The sequence below is a fragment of the Thamnophis elegans genome, chromosome 4 (genome assembly GCF_009769535.1).
Source record: "Thamnophis elegans isolate rThaEle1 chromosome 4, rThaEle1.pri, whole genome shotgun sequence".
Lineage (NCBI taxonomy): Eukaryota > Metazoa > Chordata > Lepidosauria > Squamata > Colubridae > Thamnophis > Thamnophis elegans.
Genome location: NC_045544.1, coordinates 85,388,389 through 85,408,254, shown reverse-complemented (window position 1 = coordinate 85,408,254; position 19,866 = coordinate 85,388,389). Strand labels below are relative to the sequence as shown.

Sequence of the window (19,866 nt, the reverse complement as noted above, 5' to 3'; positions counted from 1 at the left end):
AGGTCTGTCTATATACTATTCTTGGCAACACATCAGACTAGAGTCAAAACTGTATGCTTGAAGACTCTATGCCCCACTGAAGAATGTAGCACTCAAATTCAGATTCCAAAATACAGGTTGCAAAATATGATTGCAGTGCATGACTATTTTAACAAAGTAACAGCTGTCCTAAATTCTAGGCTTTAAAATCCCCTCCAACTTAAAGATAACGATTCCACGTGTTAGCCTCATCCAATTTATGATTGTTCCAACTAGACTAAGCATCAGGATCAATAAATTTGCTACTCCTAAGGAAAAGCCTCATTACATTCAAAGTTGTGTAAACATTTATTCGGAACTGTGCACTTATGAACAAATCTTTAGGTGGTTTGTATTGTAAAATTGTATGGTGAAAATGTGCGAAATTGTGAAAAACAGGGTATTGGACTTGGTTGTGATTAAAAAAGATGATATCCCCCGCCCCTCTGCAGGACGAGCAGCTAAACCCCGCGGCTCTAATGGAACAACGTGGGAACTACTGTCAGCTCAAATTTCCCCACCTAGACGTAAAACCCTCAAAGAACTTCCTCCTAAGTGAAAAGCTAAGAGACATGCAGCTTAAGGCGGCCGGATGGTGGGCCCGGCATAAAATGGATTTCAACTGGCATCTTTGGAAGATCCCCGCAAGAAGGGAAGCTATGAAAGGGAAAGGGCGGTTCCTCCTGCGCTGCGCATCCTTCAGCTGCCTTGACCCATCGGGTGGCGCATTAACAAAACGGAATCGAACCGATCCAGGGGATCAGGCGCAAAGGCAGTGGCGGGAGGGTAACAGATGCACCGAGGGGCGGCCACAAAGACGATTGATTGCTCGCTTCGGCAGGCAACGTGGCGCTCCCGGGCCTGGGTGGCCTAGGGTGAAAGCCTTGCAGAGCTTGGCATAGACTCTTAAGCCTGCTTAGAGGGAAGGGGATTAGAGAGAAGGTAGAGTCCCTACCTGCACCATGATGGCCAGGCGGAGCGAATCCTTGGCGATGTTTTCCTTGCATTTCTTGCAGGAAGCCCGCCCGCTCTTGGCGTACTCGGCCCGGTATAGCTTCTCCGCGGGCTCCGCCATAGCCACCCCTCAACCCTCCCCAGGGAACGCTTCCCGCTGAGTCTCGAGAAAGAGGCGGCAATTTCTGCTCTACGGCTGCAACGGCGGCGGCGCCGGCGCCAAAAATGTGCCGAGCGCAGAGCGCGTGATCCCGCCTTCTGCGAGCGCCTCAGCTTCAGCGATTGATTAGCCGAGCCTCACGGTGGAGCCCTTCGAAGGCCGCCCGGGGCGATGGATCCGTCTGAAGAGAGCGAGGCTCCAGCGGAGGGGGAGCGGACGGACGGACAGCCCCGGTGCCTGATAGGAAAACCACGCGGTCGGGGATCACGTGCTCAGGGGGTTTTCTTCTCTGCTCCCCGTTACGCCTCCCACTCGGGGGCTGGGACTCGCTTGTAATTTGTCAGAGCCCCCTGGAATTTCCCTGCCACCGCGGCCGAGGGCTAGCAGCCGGAACAGAACTGAGTTGGCCTCTCCATAAGCATGTGCATTCTTTGATTTTGGGGGGCTGGCTGTAACGATTTGCCATTAAATTTTTCTTGGGTTTCTTTTTAAATTCACTGTATAGCCTATAGCACTGTATAGCCAATAGCAGAGTTGGAAGGAACCTTGGAGGTCTTCTAGTCCAACCCCTGCCCAGGCGGGAAACCCTATACCGTTTCAGACAAACAACTATCTAAGTTGTAACTATCTATGTTGGCTATCCAACATCTTTTGGGGCATCCACAACTTCTGGGGGCAAGCTGTTCCACTGATTAATTGTTGTAACTGTCAGGAAATTTCTCCTCAGTTCTAAGTTGCTTCTCTCCTTGATTCGTTTCCACCCATTGCTTCTTGTTCTATTCTCAGTTGCCTTGGAGAATAGCTTGACTCCCTCTTCTTTGTGCCAACCCCTGAGATATTGGAACATGTCTCCCCTAGTCCTTCTTTTTATTAAAATAGATATACCCAGTTCCTGCAACCATTCTTCACATGTTTTGGTCTCCAGTCCCCTAATCATCTTTGTTGCTCTTCTCTGCACTCTTTCTAGAGTCTCCACATGTTTTCTACATCGTGGTCACCAAAACTGAATGCAGTATTCCAAGTGTGGCCTTATCAAGGCATTATAAAGTGGTATTAACACTTCATGTGATCTTGATTCTATCTCTCTGTTTATGTAGCCTAGAACTCTGTTGGCTTTTTTTGGCAGCTGCTGTACACTGCTGGCTCATATTTAAATGGTTGTCCACTAGGACTCCAAGATCCCTTTCATAGTTACTACTATTGAGTAAGGTACCGCCTATACTCTACCTGTGCATTTCATTTTTCTTGCCTAAATGTAGAACCTTACTCTTTTCACCATTGAATTTCATTTTATTAGATAGTGCCCAACGTTCAAGTTTGTCAAGATCCTTCTGTATCTTAAGCCTATCTTCTGCAGTTGGCTATTCCTGCCCGCTTGGTGTCATCTGCAATTTAAATTAAATTGGTGATCTCCGATTTAAATTTTTTTTTAAATTATTTAGTTTGTCAAACATGTACAAGATAACAGGTATAAGTATAAACATGGACAGGAACAAGGGAAATGATTACTAGCACAGGTAGTCCTCGACTTACAACAGTTCACTTAGTGACCGCTCAAAATCATAAGGGCACTGAAAAAAGAAAGAGGCATATGTTTTGAAGTACCTCTCATTTATAGTTGTGTCTGAGAGCAGTGAATAAGAGCTAGGAAGAAAAAGAATCTGATCAACAGGACAATTGGGTAGAAGTCAGGACATTCTGTTATGATCCACCTGTTCATTTTGGCAGGCTAAAATGGGTTATTTTGTATTTTGCAGAAAAATTATACCTTAAGGAAATGCAAAGGTTCTGTCTGAATACAGCTGTCCACTCTCACCCAAACAGAAGGATATAAGCATTTTTATTATTCATGAAGTAAATACTTTATTTATGAAAGAAATAAAAAGATAAAAAAATACTTTATTCCTGAAGTAAAATAAAATACAATGGGGGCACATCTGCCCTTCTACGGGACCAAAAGTCCATTGTAATAAAACCATATATTTACTCTTTCTAAACAGAACCTGAGAGTTTGGATTAGCTGTACTTACCAGAGCAGAATGCTCGGGTTGCTTACCAAGAAGGGATTTTGAATTTGTAACCTACCTCTCCCATCACAAAAGGACACCAAATATGCTTAACAATGGTGACAAAAGATGTAAACAAAACAATTAATAAAACAAAGTAAATTATAAAAAAATTTTTAGGATTACTATAGTTTTTTAAAAAACAAATGTCCTCCTCGAAGCAAAGTAAGGCTCAATCACCATTACAAAAAAAAGTATGTTTCAGTGAGGGAAAAACACAACATAGCCTTTCTTGTCCAAACAGCTGACAAGGGTGTTTCTTCGAATGGCATTTTCAGAAAATCATGTTAAGGACACAATGACAATAATTGTTCCAGGCCCCCCTTTGGGGGAGGGACATATCAAAATATAGTTCAGTACAGTGAAACCTTGATTTAACATCTCAACAGGCAATGAACCATATTTCTGCCTTGGCATCCCCTCCAAATAATGGACAAAGTATTAATTTTACATTGCTTACAATTATTTGTGTCATTTGTGTAATGATAACATTATTCTGTTGATGTAAATTGCTACAAGTGACCTAGTTTTGATTTAAAAAGACATTGGGAGATGCCCAGACTTCCATTCCCCAAACGTCCACTTAATTAAGTCTCGTTGCATTGGAAATTACTAAACTATGTGCATTCAAGCAAGCAAAATGAATACACAAATGAATATACAATTCTACAAGTTATTTTGACATTTTAAGTTTTCACACATACTTTATCCATCACAGAAAAAACTCCCTATGTACACTATTGCATCCAGAAAGGGAGAATTGGGTGTCCCGGGAAACTCCAGCCCAAAGCCTGATTCTTGTATCCTGTCCTTTGTTTTGTTTTTCAATAATTCACTGTAACATTTTCTAAGTGTGATTACAGCATAGCCTAAAGATATTCATATGAACAAATAGCATATTTGGAGGTTATAAGTCCCTTAAGAAGATGCCACCTCCTTCCCCTCCTCCTTTAGCACACAGACTAGAAATTGAAAGAATGGAATTAATTCCTAGCATAGGCAGTCTTCAACCTATGACCACAGTTGGGACCAGAACATTGGTCACTAAATGATGCAGTTGTTAAGTGAATCATGGCCAATTTATGACCTTTTTGCTGCAATTGTAAAGGGAATGTGACTTTCTTCATTGACTTAGCTTGTTGGAAGTCCCGCTCTACTCAAATTCACAAATGGTGATCACATGATCTTGGGATGCTGCTATGGTTGTAAATGCAATAACAGTCTTGAGTCACATTTTTCAGTGCTGTTGTAACTTTGAGCAATCATTAGACAAATTGGTCACAAATCAAGGTAGACAAAATTTGCTTGATGAAATTGACAAGTATAATATTTATGATGTCTATAAGAAAATAGGTAGCATCTAAAAAACAATCCAGTATATTACTCCTCTCACATCCCTTAATGAATAGAATAGAATAGAATAACAAAATTGGAACGGACTTTGGCGGTCTTCTGGTCCAACCCCCTGCTCAGGCAGGAAACCCTACACCATTTCAGACAAATGGCAACATCTTCAACATCATCTTAGAAACTTCTAGTGTTGGAAATGATAGCTCATTGGCATAGTTCCCTTTAAGGAGTTGTTTATGTTATTCATTTAAAATGAATTTCACAGTTTGACCATTATTATTTAATTTATATCCTACCATGGGCTGGCATTGATAACAAATGAATCAACAGTAATACCATTAATATTATAGAACTGACAGAAACAGGCAGGATATGATATGTGGTTTACTCCTATACATGACAATAAATTGAGTTGCTAACTGATTGAATATGATAATGGAAAGATAATTAAATAAAGGTTAAAATATATGGAATATGGACAAATAGGAAACTAATGGAGAGATTGTAAAGCAGAAGTTTGTGATTCACTTTATACATGATAATTAAATTGAGTGCTAATTGATTGAATATGACAATGGAAGGACAATTAAGCATGGGTTAAAATATACGAACATGGACATATAGAACTTCTAAGACGATAAAGTGAGATGTGTATGCTTGTTATTCTATATAGTAGATAAGGGAATTGTAATGAACATTGAACAGTAAGGATTGCTATTTATAGACAATTAAGGGTAATCCAAGCCAAGATATGGAAAAATGGAGATGGAACATGAAATATACTTACAATGGAAAACTATTGAGATTTAAAGATAGAATCACAAATTGGGGGCGTGTAAAGATGCATAATTATATACATATAATGATGAGAATAGCTGGGAATTGTAACCAGGTCTACATCTGGTCCAAAATTAGGCTGTGGAGGAGGGTTTAAAAACACAATTACGATATGTGTATACTTCCCCTCTCTCTTTTTTAAAAAGGAGGAAGATATACGTCAATAAATATGTATATTGAAAAGGAATTATAAATACCATCAACATAAAAGTGTATTTGGTGTATTTCGCTGAGAAGCTGAATACACCAAATAAATGAGATGAAGAGTGTGAAATAGAGGAAAGTGGTAAGGGAAGAAGAGAGGGATAGGAGAGAGGGCAGGGGATGGAAGAGGAGGAGAGAAAGAAGGAGTGGAAAGGGGGGAGAGGCGAAGGAGAGAGGAAGGGGAAGTAGAGAAGAGAAGGACAGCAGGGAAGAAAGGAGAGAGGGAGGAGGAGGAGAGAGGGAGAAGAAAGTGAAGGATAAGGTAGAAATATTGTGTATGGAGAACAGAAGAGCCAATAATTGTTTTGGGAATTGATGGTAAGATGAATTGATGTAAACATTTAATAATACAATAAGATGTTGGCTATGTAATAGTATACATGTGGTTATATGTTATAAAAATGAAATATATATATATATATATATATATATATATATATATATATATATATATATATATATATATGAAAAAAGAAGCAGCCAGGATATACCCAATTTGGCAACATACCATCTTTTAAAGCCTGCAATATTTTAAACAAATGGAATTCTTAAGGTGAGTTTTCCCCATTTTGTAAAGATACAAAAATTTCTCTCTATTGCTTGATTTATGAATTTTGTTGGCATACGGCAGTTTCTTGGAATGGAATAGAATAGAATAGAATAGAATAACAGAGTTGGAAGGGACCTTGTAGGTCTTCTAGTCCAAGCCCCTGCTTAGGCAGGAAACCCTACACCACTTCAGACAAATGATTATTCAATATCTTAAAAACTTCAGGTATTGAGGCATTCACAACTTCTGGAGGCAAGTGCGGCATTGTTGCCACACTGGAGGGCCGCTCATGTGTCCTAATCAAAAGGAAAACACCAGACAGAATTCCTCGGGATGAGCTAAGCTTCGAATGAACTTCGAAGAGCTCTTTTATTAGAAAAGTTAGTTACAGCGTCATCAAAAAGGAGCATATCAAAAGGCATATATAATCACACATGGTACAAGTAAACTAATGAAAAATCACAGCATTCTACAAATAAACCAATAGAAATCACATCATGGCAAAAGGGTGGGCAAAGGGGGAATAGAAAGTTACAAGCTGCATGGCATTGGGAGGGGAAAGGGGGAATAGAAAGTTACAGCACAGCATAGGGGGGAGAAAGGGCATGTGTGGGAGTAGCTGGCTCACATAGTTTTTGTTACATGAGGCTGCATAATGAGTCCTGACCGTTTAGGCCGGAAAGATGTTTCTGGTGCAATGTTTTTGCATCCCTGTTTATGTGTGTTTCAGACAGCAGAAACTGCCCTGCACACAAACACCCGGAATGAATTCCAACAGGCAAGTTGTTCCACTGATTAATTGTTTTAACTGTCAGGAAAATTTCTCCTCAGTTCTAAGTTGCTTCTCTCCTTGATTAGTTTTCCACCCATTGCTTCTTGTTCTACCCTCAGGTATCTTGGAGAATAGCTTGACTCCCTCTTCTTTGTGGCAACCCCTGAGATATTGGAACACTGCTATCATGTCTCCCCAGTGCTTCTTTTCATTAAACTAGACATGCCCAGTTCCTGCAACCGGTCTTCATATGTTTTAGCTTCCAGTCCCCTAATTATCTTTGTTGCTCTTCTCTGCACTCTTTATAGTTTCAATATCTTTTTTACATTGTGACGACCAAAACTAAATGCATCTTTAGATTGATTGTTCATCATTTTCATATTGTTTATTTGGGTTTGTCTTAGAATGTGAGGAAAAAAACTCAAATTGCAACTTATTCTACAAACCATGGCTAAGCAAATCATTGCTTGTATCAATCCAACCTTAGTTATTGTTTGGCTTAAACATGTTGATATAGTTCTTGAACTACATCTGTATACTGTTTCCAAACTCATCCATTAATTATTTAGTTACTCAGGATAATAAAAAATAGTATATTAAGGGATAAGAAGGTGCATAATTCTTTATTTAAAAAACCTGGGAATCTGCCTTATCTATATGTCAACACAATTTTTGCACTGGATTTGGTTGGAGAATTCTTCAATTCAGATTATGTTTTTAGCCACTAGATGTCAGTATACACAAAGCTAAAATACATTCAGAAACAAAATGCTCTTAAATTCTAGGAATCAAAAACAAATTTTGTGGGTTTTTTTTCCCGAGGTGGGGAAACAGCAGTAATATTATCTATATGCATAACTTTGCTTTTACAGCTTTAACTTATACCTATTTAACCTATTACTAACTCTGGGCTGCCTGAAAGTGGAGGGAAGCAGGATTATTCCTTTGCCTCCTTGCAGATCCTGCCTATGCTTGCTTGGGATATATGAAAATACATCCAAACAGACCTGGCAGTGTGAGGCAAGAAGAGCAGAGAAAAGACACTTTTGAATAAATAGAAGGGTTACTTGTGTGCTGTTGGATTTTGACATTGATTGGGAAAAAAGCAGTTTGGGAGCATGGCAATTAGCAGAGTAGAATTTAGATCAGGATATTATAACTTTGGGACATTATTAGCTGTGGGTATAAGACATGGGGCCATCCCACACTTGTATCTAACAGAGGTCCAAACAGATCTCAACAACCTATTTATTCTGCCATATAACTATGACGCTGCATTTTTATACTTCCCTGATACAGGCTTAAGTCATCCTTAACTGTTTTAAAGTAACATCCCCCCCCCATAAGCCAACTGTAACATTTGGCAGTGTCTAAATCAGTGGTAGTCAACCTGGTCCCTACCGCCCACTAGTGGGCGTTCCTGCTTTCATTGTGGGCGGTAGGGGTTTGCTATAACTCTGCTTTATAAATTTTATAAAGTAAAGTTACTTCCCTACTTTATAAATCACCATTGCTGTGGAACCCGTGGGCCGTTAGAAAATTTTACTACTAACAGAGATACAAAAATGGGCGGTAGGTATAAAAAGGTTGACTACCCCTGGTCTAAATGAAGATATTGTTATGCTCTTTGCTGACCTATAGGCCTCAATTTACCATTTTTGGTGACTGATGTCATAACAGCACCGGAAAAAAACGACTGCTAATTGGTGTGTCAGTGCGTAATTTAGGATTTATAAGATAAATACAAAGAACAAGAATGTAAGAGATATCAGCACAGTAACAAACTTTGAAGAAAGTATATTAAGAAATTGTCCCCAAATATACCCACAACACTGGTGGCTCAGCTTTAATCTGCCAGGTAAACTAAAAAAGCAGGACAGTCCCTGGAATTCTTTTAAAAAAAATAATGTTATTAAAAGTTTTAATTACAGTAGTAAAAAAATAATAGAAACCAAGAAAGAAAAGAAAAAAAGTGCAAGAAAACAAGAAAAATAGGAAAAAAACTTAAGAAAGCAACAACTTCCACCTTCATTACATATGAACAATTTCACCATTTTTTTACCTCCTCTTAATTAATTGATAAAAAGCTCTTAATCCCATAATTCATCTCTTGACTATAGGCAAATCCGATAATAATGTCTTCTCCAATCCAGGTGTCAGCGAAAAGTCAAAACAGAGCTCTGACATTATTTAACAGATATACAACTCAGCATTCCACATGTCAACTTTTAACTGTAGGCAAATCCATATTTAGATGTAAAGTGGTTCCCGAATCCTAGCAAGAACAAAAGACAAGAATTTTACATGACAAAGAGAGATTCTTCCTTTGTTCATGTCAAAAGCACCTGCAAATTATAGACTTATAACATTCAACACTGAGCCAATAAAAGATATAAAATGCAATAATAAAAGAAATATAGCATGTGTAAAAAGTATGTAAAATAAATAGGATTCGCCCAGTTTCTGGCCATGTCTACAGCATTTTTTCTTGACAGCAAGAGGTCTTCCTCTATACATTTTAAACAACGTTGTATCCACAATAGCATACGTGAGATGACTTGTTCTCTCCATTCACACAGAATATCTTCTATAGGGAAGCCCCATTTTCTTAAATTGTCCTTTGATTTTCCTATTCTGGCATGCAGTCTATTTAGTGATTTCCATACAGTCCAAGGTTGTTCTTGATCAGACAATTGTGTGGCTGTCACCAGTTGCCCGGTAGCTCTTTATTCATCTTCCATGGTTCCAGGGAGATCTGTAGTGGCCAGTTATTAGGAGGAGCAGAAGTTTTGAGGAAGCTGTTCCCCAATCTCAGTCTTAGAGGTTGATGGCTGTATAATATGTGCATTTCTGTACACATTGCTTTAATCAACTCTTTCTACATAGCACTTTCCCAACATAATTTTGGAGTGGGGTGGAATACAAACTGGATAATGCACCTTTTGTATCGGGGTCGGTTTTAGATACCTCATGACCTGTCTCACTGTTTCATTTAGGGCCATGCCCCCTGGTTTGAATGTTTTGATCTGTACCAAACAGAGCTGGTATACAATCCTCCTACAGAGTAATATAGGGCTAATGCGGAAATTCTTAATGCGTGCCTGTTCTCAAAATGTTCCTCCTAGCAAATATTTGAGAGAGAAGGGGAGATCATTCATAACAATGCTGTAGCTGATAGTACTGATGGCTACAGAGAGGTGCTGCATTTTTTCCTTCTGGTTACCACCATAGGGCCTTCACAAAGACAATCTTTATTCCCTCTGAAAGTCTGTTTGAAATATGTTCAAATAATCAGTATGCTCTAGATCAGAAGTCGAATTCAGCAGGTTCTGACCAGTTCTGGAGAACCAGTAGTGGAAATGTTGAGTACCATCTCTGACCCCATTTATTCTCTGCCTGTTCCAGCTGAGCGGAAGAGAATGGGAATTTTGCAGTATCCTTCTGCCACGCCTACCAAGTCACGCCCATGAAATCTCGCCCACAGAACTTATAGTAAAACATTTTGAATCCCATCACTGCTCTAGATATGCATGGAGTTGTGAAGCTGTTAATTTCCTGGTCACCTTAGTCATAAATGAAAATTTAAGAATGGGCAGTATTTTCCCAATTCTTTTAGTTAAGGGAAATCTAGTTTACTAATGATATTATGACTGTCCTGATTAAATTAGTAGGGGCAATTTTTCCTATAAGGAAATGTTGGTTTACCATAAACATGAATTTAGTCCCTCTGGCTAATGTAGTTGATCAGGATGGTCAAGTAGGGTTGGAGGCAGTCCTCATATTTCCAGACATTCTGCTTCCACCCACCAAATCCACAAGCTGAAAAGATTCAAAATAAAAGCACAAGCACTTGTCACTGTTAAATGTGTGTAATAACATGCCCCACCTGGGTGGGCCTGAGTGATTTTTAACAAAATTACAAACCATTCACAGCCAATGTGCCTAAAGAAAAATCCAGCCCTTTTTGGTGGGGTGTGTTTTGATCATAGAAATCTTGCATATCTTTACTGAAGGCTGACAAAAAAACTGAAAAGTTTCCAAAGGTCCTCTCTTTTCTCATATCTACATGCAGTATCCTAGCTCTTCTATAAACAAAAAAGAAGCTGGAAGAGACATGTATATTGGGACAGAATTCTGTTAGTGGAATAACTGATAGTTATATTTTCCCAGGCAGTGGTGAAATCAACTTACCTTCACTACTGGTTTGCAAATGTGTGCGTGTGCATGCGTTCACTTTGCTTGCATATGCCACCTCCGCACATGCGCAGGACCTTCCACACATGCGCATAGCATCAAAAGCAGGACTTGAAGGCATCCGGGTGGGTGGGCGGAGCCTGCTACTGAGTACGCCTGCAAAAGTAGGTAGAACAGCAATGGGGGGATTCGTTGTGCCACGCGATTTATATTAGTTAGAAAGCAGGAAATCCGATGATTCTAGCTAATATAAATCGCAGGTCACAGCTGATCGTTGGAAATACCAGGTTGCCTGAACTGGTCTGAACCAGTAGCATTTCACCCCTGCACTCAGGGGACCCAAATCTTACTTCTTTGCTCCTTCCTCAGCATCTTGATCGGCAGCACATCATAGAAAAGTCTAATATGGGCAAGTGTAACGAGGCAGGTAAGTAAGTTAATTCTTCAAAGAAATGTAAGTGCTAAAAAATAACAGCATGACCTTATTAACATCCCAGGGGTAATTCTTGTCAACCTGAGACACAAGGCAATAGCTTTATTTAGTAGGTTATGTCTCCTACAAGACTTTCCAATATGCTTTATCTCTTCAAAGTATTCAGCAATAAGTATGTCAAAATAGGTTCATACCGTTTTTATTACTGCTCTCAAGAGATTTGCTTGAGTCCCTTATCCTGTCTCCGGTACTTTGCAGAGAACATCAGTACCCCTCCACAAGGGACTTGTTATATAGATGAATAAATTAGGCATAAGGATCTGGGCCTCCTGTTTCCTAATTATAGTTATACAGCTGTTTCCTCTTTAGACGCTCACACTTGATGCAAATTAGGCTTTTGTGTTTTAGCTTCCCCTTCCGTTTACATATGTACAATGAAAAAGAAGTAGCAAATAAGGATGCAAAAGGAGCTGGCCACCAATTTATGCGAGATCAGATCTGCAAGGTCTATAAAACCCAGCCTTGCCCAAAATATGGATTGCTTGCTTTTTGGACAGAAATTTATATGTGCAAAAAAGATTTAGTTGCCTTTCTACTACTTATTTGACTGCCTTCTCCTAAGGCACCCTTTTTAAATTCCAGCCATAAAAGGTCCTCATCCTTTATCTCTCCCACTTTTCCTACCCCCACTCCTTCCATGCCTACTGAGATCCCTCCTTTCATCCACTTCTTCTCTAAAGTCTTCCTCCTCAGTCCAAACTCTATTTACAAGTTGCAAGCAAAAGTTGTGACTTGCATGAATTATATCTTTTGATCATTTATGTGATGGTGTCACGATATGTGTAAAATCCCTTGTGCCACCCCACTCATGTTTCTAGTAGGAAAGGTCAACTCAGAAGTATACTTCTAAGAGAACAATTTCTTTTCTAAGGGGCTGGAAAATGCCAGTGAGGCTAGTATTGTTGGGAAGGCAGCCTCAGAGACTGTCCCAGAGAAATGCTGCAGTCCACATTGCATTCCCTTTGTCTCTGCAGACGATCTGTGTCCTTCTAGATAGTCTCCCACTGTGCAACTGATTTCCATAATACATGACAAATACAATAAATTACTCTTAGCAAGAGCTGAGAATTTGTGACACCCATCACCTGCATCTGTCAGCTCTCAGTGACAACCTGTTAGATGCAGGAGTCAATGTGTTTTTCTTCATTTTGTTGAGAAGCCATCAGCAAGATTGGATATGATACACACTTAGTTGCTACTGGTGGGGCAATTTGGATTTTAATTTAACATTAAAAACCAATGTGCCTAAAGAAAGACCCAGCCATTTTTGGTGGGGTGTGACTTAGTCATAGCAATCTTGCCTATCTTTGCTGAAATTTGCTTCATCTGAGAAAAAATATGTACAGTTTCCAAAGGCCCTCTCTTCTTTCACATCTACCTGCAGTATTCTAGCTCTTCTACAAACAAAGAAAAAGCTGGAACGGACATCAGACGTGGTATTCAGCAGGTTCTGACCAGTTCTGGAGTGGAAACTACATTGAGTAGTTCGGAGAACAGGTATATACCACCTCTGACTGGCCCCGCTCTCATCTATTCTCTGCCTCCCGAGTCCCAGCTGATCGGGAGGAAATGGGGATTTTGCAGTAAGCTTCCCCTGGAGTGGAGAGGGAATGGAGATTTTACAGTATCCTTTCCCTGCCATGTCCACTAAGCCACGCCCAAAGAACTGGTAGTAATTTTTTTTGAATCCCACCACTGATAGACATGTATATTGGAACAGACTTTTGTAAGTGCAGTAACTGATGGTTGGTTATACATGACCATCTATACCCAAACCTTAAAAGACTTTTTCCTCCTGAAATGTTGCAATGTTCGCGTTTATGCAGTTTATTTATTTATTCAATTTATATAGCTACCCATCTTGCATTTATGACTCTGAGCAGCTTAAAACTGAAACATAAACAATTGCCCCCCTCTAGCAAAAAATAGAACAAGCATACAAACAATACAAAAAGTTAGAACAATTAAAAACAATCAGAAACTATACAATGCAATCACTGAGAGAGCACAATATTCAAGAACAGGGCTGCCATTTTGTAGGCTCCATTCTACTCTCTGATGCCCAGGAGAGATGGCAAATCCAGGTTTTCAGGCCATTCTTAGAGGCCATTAAGATTGGGGTGAGCCTGCCCTTGGGGGTGGGGATTAATATCCTCCCTTCAGAAAAAGTCGCAATGGGTCATGTGACAATGACGTGACAATGCAAGTTTGACACCCCTGTCCTAAATAATGGCCCAACAATGAGATCCAATGCTTAATAAACCAGGCTGTGACTATGGCATCATTTACCAAATAATGACTGATATTCAATAGGCATGTTGGGAACAGCTTAGTCCGATATCCATAAGTGAAGACAAGGTATATATGCTTTCTAAATTTGGAGTAGTAGAAAGGCTCTACATTCTTTTAGTGGCCAGTAGCACTACAATTGCAAGGTCATTTGATTGCTTGTGGTTTTCAGTCCAATTTTCTGTCTGAATGTGCACTGATTTGAATTATCACATCGGCTGCAGGTTTTTTTTAATCAGCTGTGTCTTGTCCACTGATCTCTGGGAGAAAGAAATAGTCAGGGATACCCTCTCATGCCAAGTTCATCTTGCCCTTGCTCATTCTATAGTCGGCTTCAATAACCAATCTCATGAGATGTTCACATCTAGACATTTTAAAAATAATGCCTTAGTTTCGCAATGCCCATAGAAACCTCAGTGGCCTGATTTTCCCAAGCTTATATAAGTGCACCTTCCCACAGCAGCTAAAACTGATAATGTTATGGCGTTGAAACACACTGTGCTTGCCACTTCACAGAAGCCACTGTTGCCCCAAAGAGCTGTCATAAAAGCTGTCAGGGAGAAAACAGATTGTTGCGAGTAAAAGCATCAGGAGGATGGGCTGGAGCAGGAGTTATATGTTTTGGGAATAAGGCAGGCATCACTGTAATAGGAAATGATTTTGCCCTTGAAAGAAGGGCTTCTGATGAAATGAAAGTCACATTTGTGTAGGTACATGGTAGAATAAGCTTTCAAACTCTGAGGCTCTAACCAGATTCACAAGGGATGTTTTATATTCTTTAAAATGCTAGGAGATACATAGATACCTCTATACATGTATCAGATGAGGGATGAAGTTGGAATTGCACTTACTAGCCATCCCCTTAGTGCAGTGGTGGGTTTCAGATCCTGTTCCAAAGGGTATGGTTGGAACGGGGCCGGTGGCGTCCTCATGGATGTGCGCAGCACGCGCATGTCTCTTAGCGCCTCCGCAACATTCCACGAGGCTCCAGGTGCTCTGCGGAGCGTTGCGCAGGAGCTGTATGTGCCGTGCGTGGCAGCGCAGAAGCTTTAAAACACAGGCAAGGAGCACGAATGGGCGGGCGGGCCCTCCAGAGCACCATATCGGAACAGTATCCGGTGCTCCAAGCAGGCTCCAGTACGCCCCTACTGGGGCGTACCTCCTGCAACCCACCATTGCCTTAGTGTCAATCGTCCCATAGTCCCTTATTATCTGTCATGCATTCAGTATAATAAGATAGAGCTTTGTAAAAGTGTATTTCCATTGGCTACCCAAGACATATGATCAGCAGAATTGCAAATGCATCAGATCTATGTGATAAGTGTTAGGTCCCTTTGTACATAGCAGTACATGAACATAGTTTCTCCAGAGAAAGGAGCAATGGGAAATCTACATTGAAGTGGCATCCTTCTCCCATGGATAAGTTCTGTCCAACACATGATTGTGAAAACTGTGTCTGCGAAATAGAGATGGCCCTCATGGAATATAAATTATCACTTAATTTCTAGTAATAATTCAATACTATTATTCAACCAGAAGGTGGAAGCAATTCTCACTAAACACAGAAGAGTTGTATTATGTAAGGCACAGTTCCTTTATTCTTAGATTACTGCCTAAGGAGCATGAAAACACTTGGTTTCAACAAAAGGAAATGTCACTGCTTTAGATAGTATTTCTTATGGCAAGAGACACTATTGTCTATCAGATTCAGCTTTTTCTTATTCTTATTCTTAGCCTTGTTCTTCTATTTTTCTTCTTCTTTTAGAAAGAGTATTTAATGTCAGGCGTAGAATTTTCTACATTTTCCTGCTGATGAAAAGGCCAGGAACTGGTGGAACTGGAAACGATACTAGTTGGGTATTGAAATGACTGCAAGAAAACAACCAAGTTCAGTCAGAGCACCAAGGATTCCACAGTTCAACCCTCAGCTACAAATATTATCTTCTATTGATACAATCTAAAATGAAAGAGAGTTTCATTACTTGGCATTTGAAATTCTGTGGAGATGAACCTTGAGTCAATGCTGCTCTCAACAGGTAGAATTTGGGGCCAGATGTATCCCTTGATTTGTATTCTGGATTTAAATGAAAATGCCTTGGTTAAGCAACTGCTTGTCACACTCCTGTAGAAACAAATGCTTAACAAGGTCAAACCAAGATTGGTAGGTAAGTATAGGTTCAGAGAAAGTTGAATTCAATGTTGTGCCCATCTATCAAAACTTGCTTCCTCCCCCAGCACTATCTTATGTTAAGGAAACAATTGGTAGGTTCTCTTATCAGTAGGAAAAGGTTTTTATTTTAAGCCATAATTTTTTAAATCTATGGTTTGTTCAGAAATGAATATGAGTTGGCTCATTGCATTACATTAACCTGCAAATCCTGCTTTAAATCTAATTATTGGATTCACAGATATTAGTAAGTCAAAATCAAACAAACCACATCACACACAGAGAAAGTTTTGCATAGATCTGCTTTCAATCCCTCTCCGGGCAGTGCAGTAGGGTGGGTTAATCACCAAAGAAGCAGTGCATCTTCTAACCTGTTCAGATAAATTCTCTTTTGGTATCATAATAGTGGTGGCTTAGACCCAAATCCCTTCAATTGTACCACCTAAAAAGAGGGAAAGCAAGAGGAGGCCATAGATTGTCTTTGCCAAAGCAACAGGTCTTGGTCATTCAGCCTTTTTTCTCCTTTCAATTGCAAGGTAAATTTTGGGTAAGTTTTTACTTGCCAGTAGTTCTGAGGGCTTCCCCTCACAAGTCACACATCTCTTCTTTGGGGGCAATGCACTAAAAAAGGGTTGGGAACAGCAGACCACCCAGAGGAAGGAATCACCCTCAATTTCTGGATAATATGGTGAGCTAAGGAAGCAAGGGCTCAAACCTATACCTCAACCTCGTCCTCTGTTCTTACTCAATGGAAGATGTGCAGGATGAAATAAGTAAGGCCAGCCCCCAGCATGGTACCATCAACTGAGTGCACCTAGGATGAGGCAGCTGCCCTTTGATTGCTCTCTCCACTGAGTTCCCAGCAAGGCAGGTCATGCAGGCAAATCAAAGTGGATGGCTTTCAAATCTATCTCTATCTAGTGGCAGCACTGTGACCCCACAGAGGGTGAGCAAGAGAAAGGAATTTTAAAAAATCAAAGGATATTCACATCTAGTATTAATTCAACTTGTAGCCAAGTAAGGTTACTCCCCCATGAGAATTTAACTAGAATTCTTTTCTCCTTCAGAACAAATTCCAATAAAGTTTTTATCATCACATTAAATAGGAAGGGGAAGGAGAAAAATGCAGGAAAACATTTCTGCCCAGCATTTATCCTATATTGTAAAGAACATATTTTTTCTTCAAAATAACATATATAACTCACATATAGTAATGCCTTTACTCATGGCAATTGGATTGTTGAACAAGGCTTATTCCATGAAAGTTTCATTTAAAGACTGCATTGTGTTTCTTCTTCTGCAACACAACCCTAGATGTTCCTAGAGAAGTGCAGCTTTAAACCAGGAGTCTGAAGTGCAGACTCCTCCATGAAGCTTTACTGATCCTGTTGCAGTTATTGATAATTTAACTGAGGTATCTCTTGTCATGTTAGACCAAGATGAGAGAGACTGTCAGAAAATTGGACTGGGTAAAATGTAAGAAATACTACCTGGATTTTATTAACAAATCCACTCATAGATTTAGGTTGAGAAGAGAAGAAATGAAAGGGATTTTAAAAAACAAGATACCTTAAGTAGCAAATCCACAAAAAAACCCATCTTACTTACAAGGAATTTGATACAGTTTCATTTCAGTTTTTCATTCCAATCCTGTATTTGTAGAATTGACTGAAAGTATATTTTATCACGGATTTTCATAAAATGTTTGGCTTAAATAGATTAGTTCCTCATAGGATTGCTGGTGTGCAATATGATGCTATAGGTATTAGGTTTCTAATAAAATGAGCCAGCATATTTTGAAGAAGTTTTTACTTCAGAATTAAGAATGTCTTATGTATTTTAGCATTTTAAGTAACTCCAGATGATAAAAAAAGACCATTTATTGAGACTGATGCTAAAAATACTGGCAGAAGGAAAGAAAGTTAAGAAGAGGAAGACTTTTTGCTGTAAGATTGCATCTGCAAAACAACTGTTTCCACTGAACTAGTTATAGATTATCTCTGTAATTTCAGATTCTGGATTTAAAGGTTTTCAAGCAAACCCCTTCTTTATATAAAAGATATATTATTTCACTTCAAAATGGGACAGGTCACTTTACATAAGCATGTAAGAAAGGCTCTCTTAAATGAGATCAAGAACCCAATGGCCATAGTGGTAGAAATATGATTCTTCCTATGATGTGCATTTATTCTCAATCAAGATCTTTCTATTATGGAGACTGAGCTGATCTGTCCTTTTGCTTGTCCCAGCTTGAGTATGGGTCCCCTATCATTTCGGGGTTGTGTGAATGGATGATGTCATCCTAACACTTCCCCTTGCATGCTGAGATGGTGACTTCATCTGAGATGTCTCACTTCAAAAATAGAGTAACTTCTCTCTGCTAGAGCCAGTATAACATCCAGCCTACTTACTCCATCCACTAGAAATGCCTCATTCCAATTGGCTCATGGCCAGGAATACCTCTCTGACCTTACTTCTCTTGTTTCAATGGCTGTTTTCTATTGGAACTGCGTGCCACGAAAGATGGTGTGCTTCCTAGGAGATACATGCACAAACATCCTGGAGAGATGGTTTCAAACTTTACTGAGAAGTTTGTGAAGGAAATAAACAAATGGTAAAGCAGGAAAGGTGAGTGCAAATGCACACACAGAAGAGAAAGCAAGTTCCCCAAGCAAACTTACCTTAAGATAATTTTAAATCCAAAACATCAGGCAAAGAGTGGCCAAGAGAAGTCCATGGGTCTAAATGTTACAGAAGAGTCATCAGCTGACCCAGATCCAAAATCCAAATTGCGAGGTTTTAAGTCCCAAGTCAAGACACACAAAATCTAGGTAGATAAACAGTTGTTGCCAACAGAGGCTTGAGCTCACTGCTCTTCTTAAATAAAAGCAACCCTTGTGTTGTTTTGCTCATTTGGAAGAGTGGGCTCCTTTCTTGCAAGGGTCTTTTCTCTGCTCTCGTCTCCACATGACATGCCTTGTACTGGTTGGTGGTGGCATCTCAGACTTCTCATCTTCAGAGACTGGTAGCAGCTATGTCTTCTGGTTGCCAGGTGGTACAGTCTCCTGCAGCTCTCCAGGCAGCAGCTCGTTTGACAACTCTGGAACTGGCTGCTCATTGTCAGTCTCCTTGTCAGAGTCTGAGCTGCTGGCCATGACAGATTGGATTTTCTTCCCTCCCTCCCTCCCTCCTTCCCTCCCTCCCTCCCTTTTTGCCAGTTTCATAGAATGACCCAGGCTATAGGTAGTCCTCATTTAACAACAACTTGTTCACTGACCATTCAAACTTATGATGGTGCTAAACAAGTGGTACTTTTTTTTAATTATTAATTTTTTTTAAATTTTAATTTAAAACAAGTACAACATCTTTCTTTACATGCTATAGAAAGTATATCAGTCAGTCACAGATAAACTTTCGTACATCTCCTCCACAGTCAACAAACATAACTCATGTTAACTCAAGCATTTTAACTCAGATATTCATACATATCACCATCATCATATATCCATTTTCATTTGACTGTAATTATTATTTAAAAATATTGATAATAATAATACTCTTAAACAATACATGCCCACATTAGTGGGAAAAGAAAAAATAAAACAAAAAACAAAAAAACAACAAAAAAACAAAACAAAAAAGACAAGAAGAACAAAAAACAAGGCAGGGAAGAAAAAACAAAAAACAACAAAAAGAATACAGGTATATATTATAAAAAAAAGTATATCAGCTGATTACAACATGTTTTGGTGCATCTCTTCCATTAATTCATATTAATTCAAATATCTTAACTCAAATGTTTACCATATTGA

At 39.5% G+C, this 19,866-nt stretch overlaps 1 protein-coding gene across 1 annotated transcript in view; it reads right to left on the bottom strand.

Moving 5' to 3' along the window:
- Positions 1-1,388, bottom strand: part of PARP1 (poly(ADP-ribose) polymerase 1) — a 48,791-nt gene extending 47,403 nt beyond the window's left edge. The window contains exon 1 of the mRNA XM_032216345.1: positions 974-1,388. Within this exon, the coding sequence (XP_032072236.1) occupies positions 974-1,093 (120 nt within the window). The 5' untranslated portion in view covers positions 1,094-1,388. The remainder of the gene's footprint in view (positions 1-973) is intronic.
- Between the last annotated feature and the right edge of the window lie 18,478 nt (positions 1,389-19,866).